The 24,026-nt window shown below is 56.3% G+C and overlaps 2 protein-coding genes across 5 annotated transcripts in view; one reads left to right on the top strand and one right to left on the bottom strand.

The window, feature by feature from the left end:
• LOC103303226 (glutamate receptor ionotropic, kainate 5) overlaps positions 1-14,176 on the bottom strand; it is a 79,632-nt gene extending 65,456 nt beyond the window's left edge. Inside the window, exons 1-11 of one of the 2 annotated variants that reach the window (XM_054710748.1) lie at positions 14,031-14,176; positions 10,527-10,655; positions 10,086-10,250; positions 7,693-7,790; positions 7,446-7,611; positions 5,203-5,381; positions 3,483-3,536; positions 3,228-3,389; positions 1,544-1,696; positions 1,060-1,164; positions 834-941 (exon numbers count right to left, since the gene is read on the bottom strand). In XM_054710748.1, the coding sequence (XP_054566723.1) occupies positions 834-941; positions 1,060-1,164; positions 1,544-1,696; positions 3,228-3,389; positions 3,483-3,536; positions 5,203-5,381; positions 7,446-7,611; positions 7,693-7,790; positions 10,086-10,250; positions 10,527-10,605 (1,269 nt within the window). In that variant the 5' untranslated portion in view covers positions 10,606-10,655; positions 14,031-14,176. The remainder of the gene's footprint in view (positions 1-833; positions 942-1,059; positions 1,165-1,543; positions 1,697-3,227; positions 3,390-3,482; positions 3,537-5,202; positions 5,382-7,445; positions 7,612-7,692; positions 7,791-10,085; positions 10,251-10,526; positions 10,656-14,030) is intronic. The other variant, XM_008160232.3, reaches the window with a different exon arrangement.
• A 4,473-nt stretch (positions 14,177-18,649) lies between these two features.
• On the top strand, positions 18,650-23,771 carry ZNF574 (zinc finger protein 574). Of its 3 annotated transcripts, none has more exons than XM_008160231.3 (2): positions 18,650-18,769; positions 20,829-23,771. In XM_008160231.3, the coding sequence occupies exon 2, from the start codon at positions 20,849-20,851 to the stop codon at positions 23,519-23,521; it is 2,673 nt and encodes an 890-aa protein (XP_008158453.1). In that variant the 5' UTR covers positions 18,650-18,769; positions 20,829-20,848; the 3' UTR covers positions 23,522-23,771. The 3 variants fall into 3 exon arrangements, with proteins under 3 accessions (XP_008158453.1, XP_054566827.1, XP_054566826.1); XM_054710852.1 differs by lacking the exon at positions 18,650-18,769 and adding an exon at positions 18,872-18,888; XM_054710851.1 differs by lacking the exon at positions 18,650-18,769 and adding an exon at positions 19,066-20,113.
• The last annotated feature ends 255 nt before the right edge of the window (positions 23,772-24,026 follow it).

The raw sequence follows: 24,026 nt of genomic DNA, 5'->3' as shown, positions 1-24,026 counted from the left end.
CAGGGTTGCAGGGGAGAGGGCATGGCCTCAAAGACTGACACTCAGCTCCAGCAGGGACTTGCTGTGGGACCTGTTTCCTTACCTTCAAAAGAAGGAAAATAAGACAGACCTTATGGAGTAGCTGAGAGGTTTAAAAAGTGACACCTGGAAAGGGCCTAGCACAGTGCCTGTGCAGAACAGTGCTCAGTAAATATTCGCTGGCCCACAAGGCCTGGCTCTGGTCTGGCAAATGCAGGAGCAGCACCAGCGGGCTGCAGGACAGTGAGGGGCCGAGAGGACTGGAGATTCAGAGCACAGGCTCTGGGGCCGCAGAGACTCACTTCCATCCTGACTACGCCATTTACTTGCTGTGAGACCCTGGGCAAGTCGCTTCACTGTTCTGAGCCTTGGTTTCCACATCTTCAAAATGGACATTAAATAAGTTAACATGTGTGTCAACACACTTGGCAAGCGTGACAAAATGACCACTCCTGACCGTGACTGACGGGGCCTTCCATGGGCCAGACACTGTGCGGGGCCCTGCCTGCGCGGCCACGTGGAATGCTCACGGCGCTCCTGTGAGCCAGGCCTTCCTCTCCGCTGTGCAACGAACGGCAGGCTGGCGGAGCCCGGGCTGGGCCGGCTGTGAGGGCAGGGTCTGTGCCTCCCCCGCCCTGGCAGCGATTAGGATGGTAACACCAGGGCCCAGTCCGGGGTTGTTGGGTGCAGGAGTCACATCCCCACTGTGCTGTGCGCTTTGCCAGCTGAGGCATCCCTCCTCCTGACCAGGACTGGGCTGGGCACCGCTCAGGAAAGGCCCCTTCATTTACTGCCGCCCCACAGGGGCCACTCACCAAAATGGTCGTGACCACCAGCGTCTTGTTGGCCAGCGTCTGCGACAGGTTGATGTCCAGGGTGGTGGCGTTCATGGCCAGGGTCCGGTTAGAGTACCACACCCCAATCTGGGGACGAGAGGGGTGTGGTGCTCTAACCGGTGGGGTCCCACCCAGCCCTCCCTCCCTTCCACCTCCACCCCACCCCACCCAGTCAGGGCTCTGGCTTCACCCTGGGCCTACTCACCTCACGGTGGCCCTGCGGGGACTTCTCTAGGATACGCAGGGTGTAGTTGGTCCTTTGCCCTTTGCTGTTGAATTCGACCCGCCCGGTCAGCCCGTCATACTCTACCTAGCAGGGTGGGAGGTGGCCAGAGGGAGGGGTGGCAGGGGCCCAGAGAGATGGGTGGGAGAGGCCCAGAGGGAAAGAGACAGAGGTGGAGGGGACAAAAGAGAGGGAGAGGGACCAGGAAGGACCACAATTAAACAAGCAAGACCCCATACCAGCAAACGTGGGGTGGTGGAACACAGACCCAGGAGGCAGCAGTGCAGGCGGGCAGAGGAAAGCCAGGAAAGAGAGACAGAGGGAAGAGCAAGGAAGAGGCACAGAGGAAGCAAGAGGCGTTGGTGGGGTTGGAGGTGAGGGAGAGGGCAAAGGGCCAAAAGGTGGACACAGTGAGTCCCCCACTGTGGCAGGCTGATCGCCCTCAGCCCTCCCGCTCCCAGCTCACCATGCGCAGGTAGTTCATGAGGCTGGTCCCGTGGGGCCAAATGTTGGCCGACGTACAGGCCAGGGGCTTCACACCGATCTCCTGGCTGCGGTTCAGCTCCCGGACGGCGCTCACCACCACATGCACAGCGTCAAACATCAGGGCAGCCGACAGCTGAGAGGGGCAGAGGTGGGGTGGGACAGGGAAGAGGCATCTTAGCCAGGGGAGTCTCCGAGCCCCATGGTGCTACTCCCAGCCCTCAGACAACTCCCTGGTGTCTTCCTCGGGGAATGCATGTGACAGGGAAAGGTGTGCATGCTGCCAAGCCTCTACGGAAGCATCTCTTCCTGAATGCGTGTGACCATGTGTCTGTTCAGGGGAGGGCACATCTGAGAGAGTATGCCTGGACAGCCAGTTGTGTCACCCCCAAAGTGGGTATTCATGGGCCTGAGGGTGAGGGTGTGCCTGGGAATCTGCATGTCTGTGTGGCTGATGCAGGCAGTAGACAATGGCCACAGCCCCTCTCTCAGTGTGCCTAGGGACGTTTATGTGGGTGGGGCTGGGCAAATGTTCCTATTTGTTTATACACAGGGCGGGGCGGGGTGTCTAGGAGGCAGGAGCACATAATGGCTGTGAGCCCGGGCCTGGGAGACAGGCAGGTCTGAGCTGAAGACCCAGTTATACTATTCCCTGTAGTGCGCCAAGTCCCCTCTCCCCTCTGAACCTCAGTTTCCTCCCCTGTATAGTGGGGATAATCAACATCTCTGCCTCTGAGCACTAGGGTGGGGATCAAGCAAGATAATGCAGTAAAGAACTCAAAACAGCACCTGGCACACAGTGAGGGCTCTAGACAAGCTGCCACTGAGCTGTGATTGACGACACAGGGCGTCTGTGAGTGTGTCTGCGAGAGTGCGCCTTCGCTGGGTGGATGTGCAGGTGTGAATCTCGTGCTATGCAGGTAGGAGCAGGGGTGCGAATGAATGTGCCTCTGTCTGTGTCCGTGTGTGCACACCCGACTGCATGGCCCGGTATCCGTGAGTTTCTGCGCACGTAGGACTGTCTCAGTATCTTGGTATATGACTAGATGCATCTTTTGTATGTTTGCATTCATTCAAAATATATTCTCAGAAACCTACTCTGAGCCAGGCTGTCTTAGGTGCTGGTATATAATGGTGAACAGGGAGAAAGCCCTGCCCTCAGGGAACTTACAATCATGTATGTGTATCTATATCTAAGCAAAATATAGAGCAAGCCACATGGAGATTAGATAAGCAAAGACAGGTGCTATGGAGGAAAAGACAGCAGGGGAGGGCCCTATATCGTGGGGCGTTTCCCATATTTTAAATGGGACCAGGGAAGGTCTCACAACTAAGGGGTCATTCGAGCAATGACTTGGTGATGAGGAAGCGAGTCGCCAGTTCTCTGGGGAAGTGAGCTCGAAGCAGCGGGGAGAGCAAGCGCACAGGCCCTGAGGTGCGCGTGTGCTGGGGCGGCAGAGGCACCTGGAGGCCAGTGTGGCTGCTGCGCCCTGGGAGGTGGAGAGGAGGACAGGTCAGACTTATCTCAGAATGAGGCTGCGTGGCACGTACTTGGGAAGTGAGTGGGAGCACCAGAGGCTCTGAGCACCAACTGGCAGAGATTTGAAGGGGCCCAGAGTATCGGTGTGCAGAGTGTCTGTGTGCGGGGGGCAAGGGGGTGTGCTCACCGCAGGGCCCGGGTAGGTGCTGGCTTCGCAGTTCTCTCTCCAGGACATGTTGAGGCTGCGCACAAACTCGGGGTAGAAGGGGTGCGAGGTGTTGAACATGGAGAAGCCCAGGATGTTGGAGGAGTCCTCCACGATCCCGTCCAGGTGCAGGATGGGGAAGTCCTGGGACGAGAAGCAGGGTGAGGCCGGGCCAGGCACCACTGGTGCAGATACCATGGGAGGGAATGGGTCAGAGGGGCTGCTGGGGGTACGCACCATGGTGGTGAGGATGTACTTGTAAAACGCTGAGATCATGCCTAGCTCTGAGGCCTGGAGAACACCGGCAGGAAAAGAGGCGACCCGAGAGGCAGAAATGGGGAGAAACCGAGAGGGGAAGAGATAGTTAGAGACAAGCCTGGCAAGAAGGCACCGCGTGGGAAATACAGTAAGAAACACCCAGAGATAGAGAGACAGGAAGAAGAAGACACATGTGGGCAGAGGGAGACCTTGATCCCTCACATCCAGCCCTGCTGACTGGTAGCCCAGGTGGGATGTAGGCGCCTTGAATGCCTGCCCCTCTTTAGGTTACTTAAAAGACTGCCCTCTGGAGACAGGCACAGGGACACCTCAGAAACAGGGCAGGTAGGGAGGATAACCTTAACCTTAATGCCCATGCTGCCCACGCCAGGTTTCGCCTGCTGATGTGTAAGGCTCAGCCTGGTCCCAGGTCAGATAAATCACCCCTGCCATCTTTAAAAGCACTTTGCAGCAAAAGGCAGCCAATATGGCTCTTTAAGACTCATGTTTTGAGCCCCCTTTCTCACAGCCCCTGAGGAGAACAAAGCTAGAAGACCAGGCCAGGAATGCCCAATCCTCCCCTACAGTGGACATTAGACCTTTAACCAGCACCAGCCTGCATTGCCTGAGTGTCAGGAGCTGTGATCACGTGGGTTACAGCCCATTCCACGACAGGGATGGACAGGCCCGAGAGGAAAGTGACCACGGGTCCCCTGGCTCACACAGGAGGGCCAGGTCTCCGGCCGAGGCCTGCCGCCTGAGCAGAATCTTTTCTACAAGCCATCTGCCTCCAGAGCCTATGGGTGCTGTCCACACATCTTCCTATAAGCTATGATCAGCAGTGACATATGGTTTTAATTTTTTAAAAACTGGGAAAAGCCCTAGCAGATTTGGCTCAGTGGATAGAGCGTCGACCTGCAGACTGAAGGGTCCCAGGTTTGATTCCGGTCAAGGGCACATGCCCGGGTTTCGGGCTCAATCCTCAGTGGGGGGGCATACAGGAGGCAGCTGATCAATGGTTCTCTCTCATCATTGATGTTTCTAACTTCCTCCCTCTTCTTTCCTCTCTGAAATCAATAAAAATATATTTAAAAAAATAAAAACTAGAGAAGAATAAGTAATACAGGTTAGATTATGAGGAAATATTAAGAGCAGGGAAGCAACGAATGATGAATGAATGTGGGTCACCGGTGGACAGCATGTGGCGGGCCAGCATCTGACGCTGGCCCCTCCTGGGTGGCCTTGATCCTGACCGTTCCCCGCAGGAACCCCAGCTTCGTCATCCACAAATGATCATCACACGTGCCCACAGGGTGGGTGAGAGCCAAACTAAAGAATACGTGCAAAGTGCCTCAATATACAGCAGAACACGCACTTCATAAGGATACTAGGAAGCTCCCCCTAGTCTGGGCCAGGCAGGGTCCCAATCGGTTTCCCTACCACTCACTCATTAACCCTCACCGCAACCCACTGAGGCAGCAGCTGTTCACAAGGAGGGGAGGCAACTGTCCAGGGTCCAACGAGGGCTGCAACTGGGGAACAGCTGAGCCGAGGGACAATCTTCCTGATTATCTCTGCATGTAGGAAGCAGGTCTCCATACCCCATGTGACCACTGAGGCCTATGGGCACTAGGCCATGTGCTCTGTCCCCCATGTTTCTGCCCCTGGCCCCGTAGGGAAGCAGAGACAGGGGACCCACCTTACGGAGGATGAGGTGGGAGATGGAGGCATTGGCGTCGATGATAATGGTGGACACCTTGTCATCACGGATCTCCTTGAGCAGTGGTGTGGGGTCCCGGCTGTCATCCAGCATCCTCACTGACAGCGTCTCCTTGGAGATGAGGAAGCCTCGAACCAGCTCCTCCAACCGCAACAGGCCTGGGGGTGGGGTCGGTCCTGGATTAGAGCCCCTCCATGTGCCTGATATGGGGCGAACACTCCCTCCTCCTCACCACCATGGGGGAACTGGGGAGAGGACGAGGGTGCGCTCAGGAGATGGGCATCTGTCTGTCCAGAGTGCAGCTGGCTGTCTTGGGGTACTGGACCCAGGGGCCTGATGCCTAGGTCCTCCCAAATTAAAGCCCCAACCTGCACTTCCTCCTGCCCTCCAGAGGCCTTCCTCCTGCCACCTTCTGCCCCCACTGATATGTGTGACTGGCATCTCGCCCTTCACACGTGCAAAGCCACATTCTGCTCTTCTTGCCCAGACCAGCATGTCTCCCAAGTTGGTGAACAACTCCAGCCTGCCAGTCTCTCAGGCCAAAACCCTAGCAGCAGCCTGGCCTCCCCTCTCTCTCACGCCCACACCCAATCCGCCCAAGCTCTATCTTCAAAACACATTAGACCCATCGACTGCACACCCCACTATCACTGCCCTGACCCAAGCCAGTGTCATCTCTTGCCTGTTACAACAGCCAAACTTGCCCCCAGAGTCTGTTCCCTACTCTGCAGCCAGACCATGGAAAGCAGATGTGTCCCTTCTCTGCTCCAAATCTTCTAACAGCTTCTCGTTCATTCAGAGCGAAGGTCAACGTCTGCAAGGCCCGCCTCCATCTGCTCACCCTCATTCTCTCCTGACCTCCTCTCCCCATCACTCCCTCTTCCCAGCCACACAGGTGTCCTCCATGTCTCACACTATCCTGTGGCCTTTGCACTTGCTGTTCCCTCTGCCTGGAACACTATTCTCCCAGATCCCCGCACAGCTCCCACCCTACCACCTTCAGATCCTCACTAAATATCAAGCCCTCGATGACTCCCACACCCACCATTCCATTTCAAATTGCCCCCTCATTCCAGCATGCCCAGTCCCTCCACTGTTTGTTCACAGGACTTTTCCCTTCTGACTAAACAACGTCCTCATTTATGTTCGTTGCCTAGCTCCTCCCTTTAGAATGTAAGTTTGATAAGGGCAGAGATTCCAGCCTGGCTTGCACACTGCCATATCTTTAATATCAAGCAAAACGCCTGGCACATAGCAGGTGTTCAATAAACACCCTTTGAGACAGTTCTTCCTGGAATTTTCTGAGCATACCCTCTCTCTCCAGCTGCACACCCACAGACCCACAGCTTCTCCAACATCTCCATCTAAATGTCTCACAGACCTCCCCACAACTGTGCCCCAAGAATGACTCTCCTCCTCCTTGACAGACCTGGTCACAGTTCATGACCCTGTCCTCTCTCCTCCCTCACAACTCCTCAAATTCGTCGTCTGTCCATCCCACGGCCCCACCTGGGCCCTAACCAGCACCATGTCCTCTGCCTCTCGCTGGTCTCCCTGCCACCTCCCATGTCACCCTCTAGTCCACTCCCTGCACTGTAGCCAAAGACTGCTTCCTGCACAAGTGGGGCCCTGTCCCTCACCCCACCCTATGTGAGAACCTTCACCGTCTTCAGGATAATACAGACACAAGGTCCTGCCTCATGCTCCTATACTCCTGCCGCAGGGAGCGACTTTGAGCCTCTCAAAGGGGCCACACTCCCTCGGTCGCAACTTTGCCTGCCATGCCCTCAGAACATGCTCCCCCTACCCGCACCCTCAGGTCCAGCTGTGATGTCCCTTTCTCAGGGAGTCAGGCCCCAAACCTCCCAGACTTTATGCTTCGACAGCCCCTGCTCAACTCCTAACAGATCACGTGTCACTCCCTATCACAGCTGCTCAACAACTGTGTCCTCCACTGGCTCGGAGCTCCCTGAAGTCAGGGGCCATGCTGAGCCGGGGCCTAGCACCTGGCAGGTGCTTCGCACTATCTGTGGGCTAAATGGTCCCTTCGGGAAGTGGGGGGAGGGCTCAGTGGAACCAGAGCTCTGGGTTCCCGAAGGGGAAGGAATCATGGGGACCAAGAGATCGTTCCAACCAGGGGGCACTGATGACTGTGGGAGACTAGATCACTTGGGAAGGGAGTTTGGGGAACAGAAAATGAAACGTCCAGTTTCCTCCCTCACACTCGGCCTTGGCGCAGATGAGGCTGGCCGAGGGGTAGTTGAAGGACTTGAGGATTCGGGAGACCGCCAGGCTGACATCCTCGTTACTGGGGTACAGGCTGACAGATGCAAAACGAAGGTACTGGAGGCGAGGCGTCTCCTCGGGACCCACCTTGATGTGGGGGATCTGGACAGAGAAGGAGCTTTTGCTTCTATCCTGCTCCCTCCTCCCCATCCTCACCTCCCCGGGACCCGCACCCCGCCTCACCTCCTTCTCCCCACAGATATGGCTCACGGTGGAAGCAGATGCAGGGCTGGAGGAAGGCCCCAGGACAGACACGACCCCCTTAGGCAGGATCTGACACACTGCGAGGGGTAGGAAGAGACCACAGAGTCAAGGACCCTTTCCCTCCTCTCCGTCCCCACCTCCAGGCAACCCTCCCAGCCTGGAACTGACACTCCTCCACCATGGGGACCCAGGAGCCCAATCCCTGCCACCCTATGGAGGGGGCACAGACAGAGAGAGACAGGGAGAAATGGCAACAGAAGGACAGGTCAAACCAGAGAAAAACAAAGGACGGGATGAAGAGGAAACACCAGGGGCCTCCTCTGGCTGCAGATCCAGTGCCAGGTTACTCAGCCTGCATTGTCCTCAGCCTTTCTAACCACACTACAACCTTAGGTGCATCCAGCACCCCTCCACCCCGAACCCGTGGCCAAGGTCCCCTCTACCCTCTGCACCCCAAACACCATGCTTCCGTTGCATTTGCTTGCTCTACTTTCTTCCACATTCTTTCCCCTTAAACACGTGTGCGTCTCAAGCCTCGAAGGTAGAAGCTGTTGCTTTGGCTGCCCAATGCCCATTCTCAAGGCAGAACCCTGACTTTTCCTCAGGGAAGCCCCGTGGTTCCCAGGATCGATTGTCACCTGACCCCGGATTACAGAACCATATTGTCCTGGCCACTGTGATTGGTTCAGAGACTGAAACGGGCTCACACCAGGCCTTGGGGAGCCTTCCCCAGGTCTTCTGCTACAATTATTACTTTGGTAATAATGGGTTTGCTAAATTGGTGATATAAGTTCTGAGCTGGTGGGAACACATTGCCACCAGTTGGGAAGGGCATTCCTGAAAATTAAGCTAACTTAGAGGAAAGCAGGACTGAGATGAAGACAGAGAGATCCCTGCCACATTCAAATAAAAGCATCAAAACTAAATGCCTTATCTTCCTCCAAACTTGCTCCTTCTGTAGTTTCCACACTGGTGAGGGCCTACCATTCAAATACCTGGAAATGTGACCCTTGCTTTCAATCTGTCTCCCAATAGCCAATTAGACACCAAATTTTCTTTTTTGTCCTCAAATCTTCTCACATCTATCCTCTTCTCTTCGACTCCTCCTCCCCTGTTCTACTTCAGGGCTCTCAACTCAGCCTCCTCACTGATCACCTGAATCTAGCCTCTGGATTCACTTTCACCAGCTCCCTGGTCTAAACCCACCGACAAGTCCCCACTGCCTACTGGTGAAGGCAACATCTTCAAGCGACTACTGCGGGCTTCCTGGAGCTGGCCTGCCAGTCTGCCCAACTTCGCCTCCCACTGCCCGGTCACACTCTAGTCCAGATGTCATCTCTTATGATCCCCCTAAACATGTCCTGAGTCCAGGTGGTCAGGATGGGTGTAACCCCACACCCTGTTCCTTGGCTCTGAATATCCCCCCACCCTCCACCCCAGCTCCAGACTACAAGCACATGCCTGGAACACCATCTGTCTCCTCACCCTCTATCCCAGCTTCTCCCAATTGATATTCTGTGCTGCCAAAGTCAAAAAGTCCAGGAAACATTACTCCTCATTCTCCCTCTCAGTGATTTGAAATATACATGAACATATTAAATGCTCTGATAAGGCCTGCAGGAAAGAAATCTGTGTAAAACACATTTGAAGGCAGCATCTCCTAATAGTCTCTAACTCCAGCATGTTAACGAACATTCATTCAATCCACACTGTTCAACGAATACTTACGCACCCCTACTATGTGGCGTACTTTGAGCAACACCACTCTTTGTATATATCTTGTTCATTTTTCAGAGCTCAACTTCAGTTTAGCCTTCTCCAGAATGCCTTCGCTAATCCTGCCCCTGAGGCCCCTGCCTTATTGCCTGGGGCCCTCATTACTCAGCTCTGGGGGCTAAGTGTCCTTGGTCAACTATGAAGCTTATTTTTCTTTCAAATATGTTTTTTTTATTGATTTTTCAAGGGAGAGAGGAAGGGAAAGAAAAACATCAATTTGAGAGAGAAACATTGATCGGTTGCCTCCTGCACACACCCCTACTGGAGACTGAGCCCACAATCTTGACATGTGCCCTGACCGGGAATCAAACTGGCGACCTTTTGGTGCACAGGAGGACGCTCAACCACTGAGCAACACCAGCCAGGGAAAAGCTTATTTTTCAAATGAGGCCCTCAGGGCAGGACTGGGCCTGATGCCCTCCCCATCCCCATCCCCAGCAGCACCATCTCTGGGAGACAGGCAGAGCTGACATGAAGGAAGGGGCAAATGGAGCTAGAAGAGGACAAGGAGAGCTAAGGAGGTGGGGGGCCCGAGGGACCCACTGAGGGCTACTAGCCTGCCCAGCCTCACCCCACACCCCCGTGGCCCTGCTCACTGGTGTCCGTGGTCTCGTACTGGCTGTCCCGCTGCAGCTCAAAGATGTCTACTTCCACTCGGGCCTTGGCTGGGACCTCGATGATCCCGTTGATCTGCTCCCGGGCCAGGGCCAGGGCCAGACGCTCGCCACGGCCACACACCGTCTGATCATCCAGGATTGCAGCTGAGAGGACACAGGGGTTGGGGACCAGACTCCGAGATCCTGGGGTGGGAGTGGGGATGGGAACTGGGGTCTGGACTCCTGGATCTGAGGCTGAAGAGAACTGGGTCCAGGGAAGAAGTAGCTAGGGACTGCGGCTCCTCAATGCTGAGGAAAGCTGAGAGCGGAGGCCCGGATCCCTGGGTCCTGAGGAAACGGCCTGCCTGGGTTCCCAAAGAGGAGCCCGGTGTCCGACGGGAGGGTCTCTGAGGAGGCAGGGGCAGGGCTGCAGGGCCTCACCCATGCGCAGTGATGAGAGCACCTGGCAGCTGGGGCTGGCAAAGGCGACAATCAGCAGCAGCAGCAGCTCAGCCGGCATCTTCCTCCCCTCCTCATGGGGACGCAGCTGCCGCGGCCCCCACTTGCCACCTGCAGGGATCACCATGGGGAGACTGAGCCCCTTTGGAGGACTGCTGGACCGGGTGGTGACCACAGACCTGGGACATTGTGAGTGAGCTCTGAAGGGCCCTGCCCTCATTAGTGCCGAGGGCATTGCTAGGAAGGAAGCTCAGGCTCCAGGAGCAATACCAGGGAGGCGCTCACAGCACTCAGGCTCTGAGTGGGGGAGCCACTGCTAGGGAATATTCACAGCTACCGAAATGGGAGGGAGGCATGATATGGACCTTAGGTAAGGGCGAATACCAGGGACCATCCCCACCCCAACAGGAAACCAAGAAGTGCCACCCCCAACCCATTCCACCCTTGGGCCCTTGTCTCTGGGCAGGCAGCTGTTACTAGGCAACAGAAACCGGCTGGAGAGGATGCAGTGGTTGCTAAGCAACCCCTCCCAGGCCTCACTTGCCACCTTCCTGACGTCCCTGGTTCCCACAATTCCACAGGGAGAGAGGCCTGGACATCCGGGGTCTGGAGGGTAGAGTATCCGGGAGTTAGGAAACTTGGAGAGAGAGGAAAAGATGGAGAGAGATACACATAGAGACACATAGATAGACCTAAAGCAGCTAAGGGGCTAAAAGTGTAAAGACAGAAAAGGGGGGAAAGAGAGAGACAGAAAGGCTAAGAGGGAGGAAATATGAAAAGACTCAGGAATGGAGAAAGGGAAACACAGGCAGAAATACAAGGGACCGGAAAGATGATAAGGAGACAGGGAAATGGGGCTGGACATGGTGAGGACAGAGAAGGAGAGTTACAGGGAGATAAGGAGAGAACTAGGTGAGAGAAGGAGGGAAGGAGCTGGAAGGTAGGGAGACATGGAGACGGAGAGAGAAGGGGCAGGATAGGCAGAAGAGAGAGAAGTCAAGATACAAGAGAGACAGAATAGAGCAGGAAGACAGAGAATGGAGACACAAATCCACCCAAGATGCCACCAAAGAGAGCCCAAGGGAAAAGCAAGGCAGGGAGTGCACTGTCTGCCGAAGAAAGTGCCAAACTGGCCCCCACCTAGCTAAAGATTGGGGGGAGACAGTGCATCTTTGCTTCCTACAATAGCTCCCCACCTCTAGCGAGTTAGAGATTCCTGTGGGTACCCCAGCCCTCTGCACGATGACCACTGTGCACGGACAACTTGAGCCAGATGTGTGACTTCCCCTGGACAAGGGCCATGCCCCATGGGTTGCTCTGGGAGAGGGTTACTGTGAGCCCAGAGTGCTGGGAGGTAAGCCTTGAGGTCACCCTGTACTCCACCCAATCCCCAAGGAAGGAGGGCTTGAGCTGGTGAGATGACGGAATGAAACCTGCCTAGGGAGGGCAGAGACACAATGAAACACTTCAGACTGTCCCTTCTGGCCAGGAAAACCTAGGCCAGGGCAGCAAGAGACCCCATCAGTCCCCGCTCTACCCCCGACTCCCATGTGACCTTCAGCAAGTCGGTCTGTCTGTCTCTCTGTGGGGGCTTCTGGGAAGGTAGGCTGGGGGAGTGTAAAAGGGCATGCTGGACAGGCTGGGGACTGCAGACTGCAATTTGGATCTAAGGTGAAGGCCTGTCAAGAGTGGAGGAGCAAGGAAAACTGGGAGAGCCAGAAGGAGAACTCACAGGGGAGGGAAGTGGAGGCTGGGGCTGGGAGAGAGGCAGGAATGAGGCTGTCATCCTGAGACACCAGGGGCTTGGGGGCAAATCAGGGAGCAGAGACTAGAAGATGAAAGACTGAAGAAGACACAGGGGCCAAAAGGGCAGGGGCCCAAGGGTGGCAGACACAGGTGGGAGCAGAAAGACAGAGCACAGGGCCAGGGATGGAGGTCGCAAGATGGACACAGGTGCATAGGAAGTCACAGACAGAAAGACAGACAGACCTAAAGTAGCTGGACTAAATAAGAGAGAAGGACACACAGACATCACCTAGGAGACACCAAAGGAGACAGAGACCAGAGAGAGGGTGTGAGAGAGGAAGAGAAGGCAAGCCTAATTCCCAGGCTCAGGGACTTAGGTTGAAATACAGCAGCAAACTGAGCATCAGGGACTGAATTAGGGGGGTCCTGCCAGGGGAGGGAGACAGACAAGTGGGCATGTGAGATGTTGATATCAAAGGTGAGAAGGCAAATGGGGTGAGAGAGAGGGCAAAAGAAATGACAACAGGCACAAGAAGTGTGGGGAGGAAAGAAATTGCAAAGCTCTGAAAAGAAAAGGGAGGTCCTTGGAAAGAGAGAAAAAAAGTGTGTGAGAGCCACACAGCAGATCTATAGAAGAAGGGGTGTGCAAGATTGAGAGAGACAGACAGAGACAGACTCACAAACTAGCAGAGAGGGAGTGAGAGTCAGGGAGGAAAACTGAGGTGGAAGACAGAGACCCGGAGGGGCACGGGCAGGGACAGGGACAGGCATAGCACTCACAGGAGGGGAGCCAGTCTGCATAGAGGTGCACCCACTCAGAGTGCCTGCAGGCACGTCGGGGGACCTGGGGCATTGAGGGGGGGTGGTGAGGGGAGAAGTGGGAAGAGGATTGGGGGGATTGTGGGCAAGGCCACCAAGGAAAAGAAAAAAAAAAGTCACAAAATGGACCATGGAGCTGGGCAGCGGCTAAGGAGTGAGCAATGGAGCAGGGGGTTACACCCAGAGTGAATCTGGGGAGGAAAGCAGAAAAGGGAGAGAAGGCTGCTGGCCTCCAAGCCCAGGGTCAAAGAGGGAGGAGGCGAGGTGGGCAGAGGCCCAGGCAGAGCACCGAGTAGACAGAGAGAAGTGGCAAGAGGGCTAGATTTGGCATGGCAGCCTCCAGAAGAGACAAGAGACGGGAGTTTGGCGAGAGAGAGATCAACAGAGAAACACCAAGAAATAGTCAGGCTACCGGCAAAGAAGAGAGAAGTTGGACAGAGTCAGAAGCCAGACAGCCACATGAAATGGAGATTCAAAAACAGAAAGACTTTTCCAGGAGACAGAGACCAGATGGCCTGGGGATGGGTCCATGGCAGGCGGAGAGGACGAGGCTCAGAGGAAAGAAGAGGGAGACGGAGGAAACAGTGGGAGCGAGCAGAGCCGGTCACCGTGGAGCCAGGCTGGAGAGAGCAGGGGCGGAGACGTGCCAGGAGTCCGGAGGAGTGAGACCACAAGTCAGCCCCTCAGGACCCCAGAAGCTGAGGGGCAAGGGTGAGCTGTGTACCCAGAAGAAGGGGTGAGAAAGGGCCAAGGGGAATGGAGGTTGGGGACAAGGCAGACCCCTGGTGGGGGAGGGTATTTGCCGGTCCCAGGAGCAGGGAAATGCCCCCCCCCCCCCGCCCCCTTCGCCAGGCGGCAGTAAGTACAGCCTTCCAGGACTCAGGCCGGCCCCAGCCCAACCCCTGCCCTGCGGACACTTACGGATCCTGGTGGGACGGAGGGCAGGGCTCCCTCGAGGCCCGAGAAATGACAGCAGGGAGATGCTCTGGCACTGGGCGGTGGTGTGGCTGGGGCAGGGAGGGGGGGAGAGGGCAGTCCACAGGGCCCCCTCCCCCACCTCCGGTGGTGGCCCCAACTAATCCAAAACGGGAGGCTCCCCAGGAGCAGGGAGAAAGGACAGGTGGAAGAGGAGAGGGTGGACCGAGGAGGGGAGGAAGGAGAAAGGAGAAAATGGAGGAAAGAAGGGGAGAGAGGAGAGGGCGAAGGAGCAAATGGAGGGGAAGGAGGGAGGAAAGGAGGGAGGAAGGTGAAAATGGGAAGGAGGGGGCACAGGCAAAAGCCGGGGGAGGGGGAAGCCGGCCCAGGAAAGGGCCCCTGCCCCCTCCCCTAGCCGGGCAGGCCTGGGGGGGCCACTGGGGGCGAGGACTGGGTGGAGACAAGGAAGCCAGCCATCAGGAGAAGTGGGGGAGGGAAAGGCTTAATGGGGGGGAGGGGGCCACCCCTTCCCCCCTCCCCCCAGCCTTGTCCCAGCCCTGGATGAGACTAGGGTCTGGAGTCCTCAAGCCCTCAGCCCCCGAGGGAAAAGCATGCTGAGGGTGGGGAGAGGCTGAGGAGTGGAGAGGCTGGGGAGGATGTGATGCTGAGAGCCAAGAAGGGAACAGGCAAGGTGGAGAGATGGGAGGGAGGGAGGGAGAGGACAAGGGAGGGGAGGAAGGAGAGGAGCAGGTGGAAGAGGAAGGCAGAGGAGGGTGGGGGTGTCCCGGGGGGTGCCCAGCGCAGGGCCTGGGTGAGAGGGCCTGGCCACCGACTCCTGGTCTCCTGTGAGGATCAGCCTCCGGCTCTTGGTCCCCAGCTGCGCCTGCCTCTCTGCTGCTGGCCGTCACCACTGCCCACTGCCGCCTCCACCACTGCCACCTCTCCTTCTCCCCTCCGAGGCTGAGGCCGCTGCCGGCCCGCCTGCCCGCCGGCTGCCTGCCTGCCACCCGCGCTGGGTCCTGGAGCCAGGGGGGGGCGGAGAGATGAGGGAGGCAGGGAGGAGGGCGGGCTGGAGGAAGGGAGGGAGGCAGGCAGAAAGAGAGGAGGGAGGGGAGTCAGAGGAGGGGGAGCCGGTCGTATTGGTCGGGGTTGGGGGGCCCCCTCGAGGAGAATGCTGATGAGGAGAAGGCCCTGCCTTGGATGGAGGGCCCACCCCCTCCACCACACCATGCCACCGCCCTGCCCAGGCAGCCCTTGGGCACGGGAGCCGATGAGAGGTGGGGAGACCTAATGAGAAGGCCGCGCTGCTGGGGGAGAGAGCTGACAGGGATGAAGAAATATGAAAAGAAACAGAAAAAGAGCCATCAAGACCCACGGAGCTGGGCCAGGGTCCACAAACCCCACAAGGACAAGGATAGGGGAAAGCCCAGAGAAAAGAGAAAAAGGCCCACGGAGACAAGGAAGCAAACCACAGAGACAAGCAAAGGACTTCAGAGACAGGGCAGCTGTGGAGCAGAGAGCCCCTGGGAAGATGGAGAAAGGCCTATGGGAGCAGAAAGCCCTCCTCGGGGATGGGGAGCGGTCCATGGTGATGAGAGCAGGCAATGGACAAGAGATGCCCACAGAAATGGGAGCAAGAAGGCACAACACAGAGAAGGGAGGCAGGCCGAGGAGAGGGAGAGAAGGTCACAGAAATGGGCAGGAGGCCCACAGACACCAGGGATCCTATAAAGATAAGGATGCAGACACGAGAGGCCCACTGAGGCAGGAGCAGCCAGCCCATAGAGAAAAGGGAGAAGCCCCCAGAAATAGAAATAGCCCCCACAGAGGTGAAGGGTGGTGAGTATGGGAATTCTCCATAACGCATAGAGAAATCCTTGGGACCTATGGAGATGAGTGGGTGGGGAGGAGAGGCCCTAAATTCTCTAGTCACCTGAAGAGAGGCAGTGGGAAAGGGCAGGGAGGTGGAGGGCAAAGCCAACTGAAATGGGAGCCTTCCTCCCCCTCAGGGGGGAGCTGAGCAGGGCAGGGAGATGGAAGAGAAAAGCAGCAACACAGATCTTGGCGTCGGGGTGGGTGGTGCACGCCTGGGTGGGGGGGAAGGTGAAATTTTGGGGAAAGAAACATGACAGTTGGTGCTGAAGGCTGAGTCCATGACTCACCACCAGCCCCAACTGCTCGTGATGGGGAGGAGACACTGACACACTCACGTGCAGCACCCCGGCACACATCACTGCATGCCTCGAGCACACACGTGGCACGTGGCAACTCACACTGGCCTGGTGTGGGAAGCCCTCTGCAGCTGGCATGTGGGGCAACATACATCTGACCCATACATCTGCCCCAACATACATCTGACCCATACATCTAACCCTGAAGGACCACCAACTTTGCACACACCTCCTTTGCTTATGCAGGGACTCCAGCTTAGAATGCTTGTCCTCTCTAAACTGAACCCGTCCCAGAAGTCTTAATCCTGTGCCACCATTTCTGGGAAGACTGACCCAGGCCTCAGTTTACTCCTGCAACATCTGAAGAGAAGGGACTTAGCCAACCCAGATAAACTGGGAGGTCCCAGCAGGTCAGAGCAGAAAGGGGTCTGACAAGCCAAGCTGGCTGGCATTTTCTTTTTTTTTTTTTCCAATTAAATATTTTTATTGATTTTTAGAGAAGAAAGGAGGTGAGAGCAGAGTATCCATTGGCTGCCTCCTGCATGCCCCCTACCAGGGAGCAAGCCCCCAACCCTGGGCATGTGCCCTGACAGGGAATTGAACCGGCAGGATGACCAACCCAGTGAGCCACACCGGCTAGTTGGCATTTTTAAGTGGGAAGAGGAGGCCTCAGCAGGAGTGAGAACCTGCCCAGGAACACAGAACTTGTCAAGGGCTGAACCTAGCTTCCAGGTTCTCATGCTCCTGCCCCAGGTGATTCCACCCTGAGGGAAAACCCAGATTACCAGCTTTAGAGCTCACTGATTCCCACCAACTTCTTTCCTCTACGTCTTGCACTTATCCATTCAACCTGCCACTGGGTCCCACCCGCCAGGCAGTAGAGCCTGGGGGTCATGAGTGTAAACCTTGGAGTTAACTCCTGGGTGGGAATCCTGGCTCTGGCTCTTCCTAATTATAGATAAGTTACTTAACTTCTCTGGGCTTCAGTGTTTTTTTCCGTGTGTGTGTTTTATTTTTGGTTTTTGTAAAGTGAGAATAATAGTTCCTCCCTCTAGGGTTGTTGAGAGGATGAAACTGAATAATACACAGAAAGCACTGGGCATAATACTGAACACTTAATACACTCAGGACATGTTCCAAGCTATTAATACTTGAGGTCCTAATAAAAATAACTCTTACATAGCTTTTACTCTGTGCCTCACAACAATCATATGGGACAGGGGCCATTATCCCCATTTCACAGATAGGAAAACTGAGGTACAAGGGAGATGACTTGCCCAAAGAAACCATCAGCTAGGAAGTGGCAGGGCCAAGATTCCAAGCCAGTCCAATCCAATCCAACCAGCCTGTTTTAATAATATGGGCCTAGTGTTAGGGAGTTTAATCTAGCGGGAAATTAGGACGCCTGGGTGGAAACCAATTGTTATAACATAGCAAAATTATAACAGAAACGTCACTCCTAGGTCTTACTCTGTGTTTGAAGCCCCCTGGTAGCTTTTTAGCCTCAGGAAGGTGCATGGCCAATTCCTCTGAGACTCAGTTGCTCATCAGAGAAATGGGGGTGGGGTGTGTGTGTGTGTGATCCAAGTCAGTCTCCTGCAGCTCCCCTGTCCTTGGGTTTGGGGAGTAGCTCTAGAAACATTTGTAAAACAGCTCTGGTTGGGGCAACTCACTCCCAAACTCGGGGACCTGTAGGTTCTATACCTCCCTCCCCACTCACACACCCCGTTCCTTCCAATAAACTGCCTCTCTCTGCTTTTCCTTTTTTTCTTCAGGTTTTCCTCATTCCCTCAGATTCCCTCTCTTCTTGCCTTTCCTCTGACATTTTTCCTACCCCCTCCCTCAAGAGTCCCTCCGTTTTCCTCCTCCTCCTTTATTCCTCTCTTCCATACAAAGTGAATCCGGAGCCTTAATTTCCTCTTTTCTTCCCTCCCTGTGATTGGTTTCCTCTCCCCTTTGAGCTGACTCGTGCTTCTTCACTCTCTCCCTTCGCTCTTCGGAGTTCCTGCTCCTCAACTCCCCCGCCCTATCCCTCGGGGTATCGAGTGCCTCAATTTCTCGACTTTCCCCCTCGACCCCCAAGCGACTACCCGCCGTATCCCCAAGATGGCGCCCGCAGCCTCACGCCGCTGCCTGACGTCATCACGCTGCCCCCTCCTTCTGAGTCGTCCAGTGCCGTCGACTTGGAGATGGAGGAGGAGCATCCTCCAGGCGTAAGGGGGCGGGCACTGTCAACCCGGGACCAGCCGGAGAGCAAAGGTCGCTAGAGGATTGGTTGGGCGCTGAAGGGATCCAGACGCTCGCTACTATTGGCCCCAGGCTCGGAGACGTAAGTGCGTATTGGCCAAACGGCAGGGGCTAGGCGGGCGGTGATTGGGTGCGTTTGGACGTCCGCACGGCGGCCTGGGAGGTAAGTGGGAGGAGCGTTGCTGAGGGCGTTTAGGGGCGAGAGCGAGGCTGCGGAGCAGGCGAGAGGTGACGGCGGGAGCTAGAGAGAGCGCAGCGGTAGGGTGGCCGCGCAAGGGGAGCGGAGGCCCGGGCCCGGGCCCGAGGCGTGCGAGACGGCGGAGGCGGGTGAGTGCCGGCGGGCGGGCGGGCGCGCGAAGGGCCGGCCCAGCCGCTCACCCCCGCTGCGGCCTGCGCTCGGCACCCCGCCTGCGCGCTGTGGGCCGGAGGTGGGGCGCGCGCCGGCGGTGAGTGCGGAGCGGCGCCAACCGCCGGCGGGGCCTGTGGGCAGTCGGGCGGGGGCCGGGCGGGGCGGGGGGTGGGATGGGGGTCTGGAGTCGAGTAATGGGGCTGAATGAGGAGGGTCCGGGCTCGGGTGGAGGCCTGGGAGGCTCCTGTGTGGGGAGGGAGGCGTTAGAGCTGTCTTCAGGAGGGGCGTATCGGAGCAAGGGGCTTGGCGTGGGACAGTCCAACACCGAAAGGGGGTGGGCGGTTAGAAGTCACTTGGGTGCCCGGGGAGGTTTAGGACGTGAAGAAAAGAGATAACTAACTTAATGTAAAGAGGAGATTTAGTTATACTTGAAAAATGAGGCCAGTGAGAAGGGTCTTGACGTGAAAAGATAGTAGGAAACGGACATCCCCAGAGGGCAGATTAAGAGCTGAGGGAGAGGTCCTGGTGTGAAGAATGGCGTTATATTAATGTGAAGAGGAGTTAAACCAAAGTGAAGGGGGGTTGGATACCCTTGGAATGGGTTGAGAGGGGTCTCTGTGCAAAAAAAGGGTTGTTATGTGAAAAGGATGTCTGGATGCCCCTAGAATAGGTTGGATGGAGGTAGTCCCTTGGAAAAGTGTAGGGAATTAGGTCAAGGTGAAGAGTGGAAATTGGAGGGGTTTAAGGTGTTGAGAGGGATCTGTTCTGGGGACGTGGAGGGTATCTGGGTATCACTGGAATGAGAATGACCTGTTACGTTAGGTTGATGAGAAGTTGGGGGTCTGGGTATCCCCAGAGTATTTAATACTGGCTGGTGAGAGAATCTGGATGTGAGGAAGGGGGATCTGGATCTTCTCTGTCATTGTTAAAGTGGGGGTCAAGGGGAGTTCTGCACAAGAAGAGAGGTTCTGTGTATCCCTAAAGGGGACCTGGGCAGTGGAAGGGTCTGTGTGTGAAAGGGGGTCAAGCTATTAGATATCCCTGAATTGGGTTAGTGTGTGTTCGGGATCTTTCTGCAAATAAGGGGAATTAAGTTGATATGAAGAGGGGGCCTGAGCATCCCTGGAATGAGTTAAGGAGGGAGGGGGGTCTTTTTGCAAAAAATAGGTAAAGTTAATAATGTGAAAGGGGGTCTGGGAACCCCTGAATGGGTTAGGGTGGTTTGTAAATGAAGACAAGGGGTTTAAATCAATGTGAAGAGGGGATTTGGGTATCTCAGAGGGAAATTAGAATTGCAGATGAGGTCTCAGTGCAAAGAAAAGGTGATTGATGTGAAGAGTGGGTACCCTGGGGATACAAGTTAGGGTGGTAGAAAGGGTCTAGGTATGAAAAATGGGTTAGGTATTTGTGAAGATGGGTCTGGGTATTTTGGATAAGGGGTCAGGGTTGTGGGAGAGGGCCTTTATTTAAAGAGGAGGATGGGTTGCACAGTGTGAGAGTGCTTAAAGGTGTGGGGCATGGGGAAGTTTGAGTGATCTAGGTGTAAAAGTCTCTCGGGGAGGGAGCAAAGGAAGAGCAAGACTGGAAAAAGTGGGTGGTTAGACCCTTTGTGGACTCCCCTGGGAGTGGGAGTGGGAATGGGTAGTGAGTTGGTAGGGAGAGGAGTCAGTGGAAGGAGGTCTGAGTGGAGAGGACGAGGGTTCCTATGTGATGGGTGGGGCCTTGGGCCCGCTGTGAGGCATGGGAGAATGAGGGATTGGACAGGTTACAGGGATCGGGTGGGTGGAGTTTGATTCCAGTTGATTCAGTAGATTGACCAGGAATGGGACTGCTGGGAAGATTTTTGTGCTTGGTGCCCTTGTGTGTTTGGGAGAGGCAAGATTGTTAGAAAGAGAGGTGGGAGTGGGAAAATGGAAGCAAGAAATTAGAAGGGAATATAGATCTAGGTGGGATAGTAAAGGGAAAGAATCATTTCTGAGAAAGATTGAAGAAGCGGTGGCTTGGTTGTGATTTGCCCCCAAATCTCCCCTTTCCCAGCCCAGGGCCTTGCTGCCGCCATGACTGAAGAGTCAGAGGAGACGGTCCTGTACATTGAGCATCGCTTTGTCTGCTCTGAATGCAACCAGCTCTATGGATCCCTGGAGGAGGTGCTCATGCACCAGAATTCCCACGTGCCCCAGCAGCACTTTGAGCTGGTGGGCGTGGCTGACCCTGGAGTCGCAGTGGCCACAGAGGCAGCTTCTGGCGCAGGCCTCTATCAGACTGTCGTGCAAGAGAGCCAGTACCAGTGCCTGGAATGTGGGCAGCTGCTGATGTCCCCAAGCCAGCTCCTGGAGCACCAGGAGTTGCACCTAAAAATGATGGCGCCTCAGGAGGTAGTGCCAACTGAGTCGCCACCCAAGATGCCCCCCCTGAGCTCGAGTACCATCCACTATGAGTGTGTTGATTGCAAGGCTCTCTTTGCCAGCCAGGAGCTCTGGCTGAACCACCGGCAGACACACCTCCGGGCCACTCCCACCAAGCCTCCAGCCCCAGTTGTCCTAGGATCCCCCATGGGCCAGGCCCGTGTGGCCGTGGAGCACTCATATCGCAAAGCTGAAGAGGGTGGGGAAGGGGCAGCTGTCCCTTCCGCTGCTGCCACCACTACTGAGGTGGTGACTGAGGTGGAACTGCTTCTCTACAAGTGCTCTGAGTGCTCCCAGCTCTTCCAGTCGCCAGCTGACTTTCTGGAGCACCAAGCCACCCACTTCCCTGTTCCTGCCCCAGAGTCTGAGGAGCCTGCCTTGCAGCAGGAGACCCTGACCCCATCACTTGCAGAGGTGCCTGTGACTCAGCCTGATCCCCTGCCATCCTCTGACCACAGTTACGAACTGCGCAATGGTGAAGCCATTGGGCGTGATCGGCGGGGGCGCAAGGCCCGGAGGAACAACAGTGGAGAGCCAGGTGGGACAGCCACCCAGGAGCTCTTTTGCTCAGCCTGTGATCAGCTCTTTCTTTCACCTCACCAGCTACAGCAGCACCTGCGGAGTCACCGGGAGGGTGTCTTTAAGTGCCCCCTGTGTAGTCGTGTCTTTCCCAGCCCTTCCAGTCTAGACCAGCACCTTGGAGATCACAGCAGCGAGTCTCACTTCCTGTGTGTAGACTGTGGCCTGGCCTTTGGCACAGAGGCTCTCCTCCTGGCCCACCGGCGAGCTCACACCCCGAATCCTCTGCATTCATGTCCATGTGGAAAGAACTTTGTCAACCTCACCAAGTTCCTTTATCACCGGCGTACCCATGGGGTGGGAGGTGTTCCTCTACCCACAACACCAGTCCTACCAGAGGAGCCTGTCATTGGTTTCCCTGAGCCAGCTCCAGCAGAGATTGGAGAGCCAGAGGCTCCGGAGCCCCCAGTGTCTGAGGAGAGCTCAGCAGAACCCGCTGCCCCAGGTACCTACCGCTGCCTCCTGTGCAGCCGTGAATTTGGCAAGGCATTACAGCTCACCCGGCACCAACGTTTTGTGCACCGGCTAGAACGGCGCCACAAGTGTGGCATTTGCGGCAAGATGTTCAAGAAGAAGTCTCATGTGCGCAACCACCTGCGCACACACACGGGCGAACGGCCCTTCCCCTGCCCAGACTGCTCTAAACCTTTCAACTCGCCTGCCAACCTGGCCCGCCACCGGCTCACGCACACAGGAGAGCGGCCCTACCGGTGTGGGGACTGTGGCAAAGCTTTCACCCAAAGCTCTACACTGAGGCAGCACCGCCTGGTGCATGCCCAACACTTCCCCTACCGCTGCCAGGAGTGCGGAGTGCGTTTTCACCGCCCCTACCGTTTGCTCATGCACCGCTACCACCACACTGGCGAATACCCCTACAAGTGTCGCGAGTGCCCCCGCTCCTTCCTGCTGCGCCGGCTGCTGGAGGTGCACCAGCTTGTGGCCCATGCTGGGCGCCAGCCCCACCGCTGCCCATCCTGTGGGGCTGCCTTCCCTTCCTCGCTGCGGCTCCGTGAGCACCGCTGTGCAGCTGCTGCTGCCCAGGGCCCACGGCGCTTTGAGTGTGGCACCTGTGGCAAGAAAGTGGGCTCAGCTGCTCGGCTACAAGCACATGAGGCGGCCCACGCAGCTGCTGGGCCTGGAGAGGTCCTGGCTAAGGAGCCCCCAGCCCCCAGGGCCCCGCGGGCCACTCGCACACCAGTTGCCCCCCCAACGACCCTTGCAGGCACTGCTGCCTCGGCCCCTGCGGCCCCTGCCCGACGCCGGGGCTTGGAATGCAGCGAATGCAAGAAGCTTTTTAGCACAGAGACGTCACTGCAGGTGCACCGGCGCATCCACACAGGTGAGCGTCCATACCCATGTCCAGACTGTGGCAAGGCCTTCCGTCAGAGTACCCACCTGAAGGACCACCGGCGCCTGCACACAGGTGAGCGGCCCTTTGCCTGTGAAGTGTGTGGCAAGGCCTTTGCCATCTCCATGCGCCTGGCAGAACATCGCCGTATTCACACGGGTGAAAGGCCCTATTCCTGCCCCGACTGTGGCAAGAGCTACCGCTCCTTCTCCAACCTATGGAAACACCGCAAGACCCACCAGCAACAGCATCAGGCAGCTGTGCGGCAACAGCTAGCAGAGGCAGAGGCTGCTGTTGGCCTGGCAGTGATGGAGACTGCAGTGGAGGCGCTGCCTTTGGTGGAAGCCATTGAGATCTACCCTCTGGCTGAGGCTGAGGGAGTCCAGATCAGTGGCTGACCCTGCCAGCTTCCCTCTTCAGGAACACCATGCCCTGTTGCTGAAGAACCCCCTCCAACATCCCCTTAAATTTCTGTACATACAGTGCCTCTTCCTCCACCCTTCCCAACTGCTGTGTAAATTCTGTAACTGGATTTATTCTCTTAGGAGTGTTCTGGGGTCCCTAATATGCATAAAAGTGCCCCTCACCTTTCCACTTGTTAGCACTGTGGCCCCAAAGTGAAATAATAAAAACTGATTTGGACATTTATGTGCTTTTGGCTGTGCGGGGTGGAGTTTGGGAGCCATGAGCTCAGATACTTTTCATGGCTGTGTTCCCAGCATCTAGAATGGCCTGGCAAGTAGTAGAAGCTCGGTAAATATTTGCTAAATTGAAGAGGACCTGAATTCCAAGGTTATGGTATGGCATCTGGGGAGTACGGACTTCACTCTGGTTCTAGATGGAGGCAGCATGGTGCTCTTGCCACTAGAGGTCCCCACAGTTTCATAGAAAAGCCTGAAGCTG

The sequence above is a fragment of the Eptesicus fuscus genome, chromosome 21 (assembly GCF_027574615.1).
Source record: "Eptesicus fuscus isolate TK198812 chromosome 21, DD_ASM_mEF_20220401, whole genome shotgun sequence".
NCBI lineage: Eukaryota > Metazoa > Chordata > Mammalia > Chiroptera > Vespertilionidae > Eptesicus > Eptesicus fuscus.
This window is presented reverse-complemented; position numbering and strand designations above follow the sequence as displayed.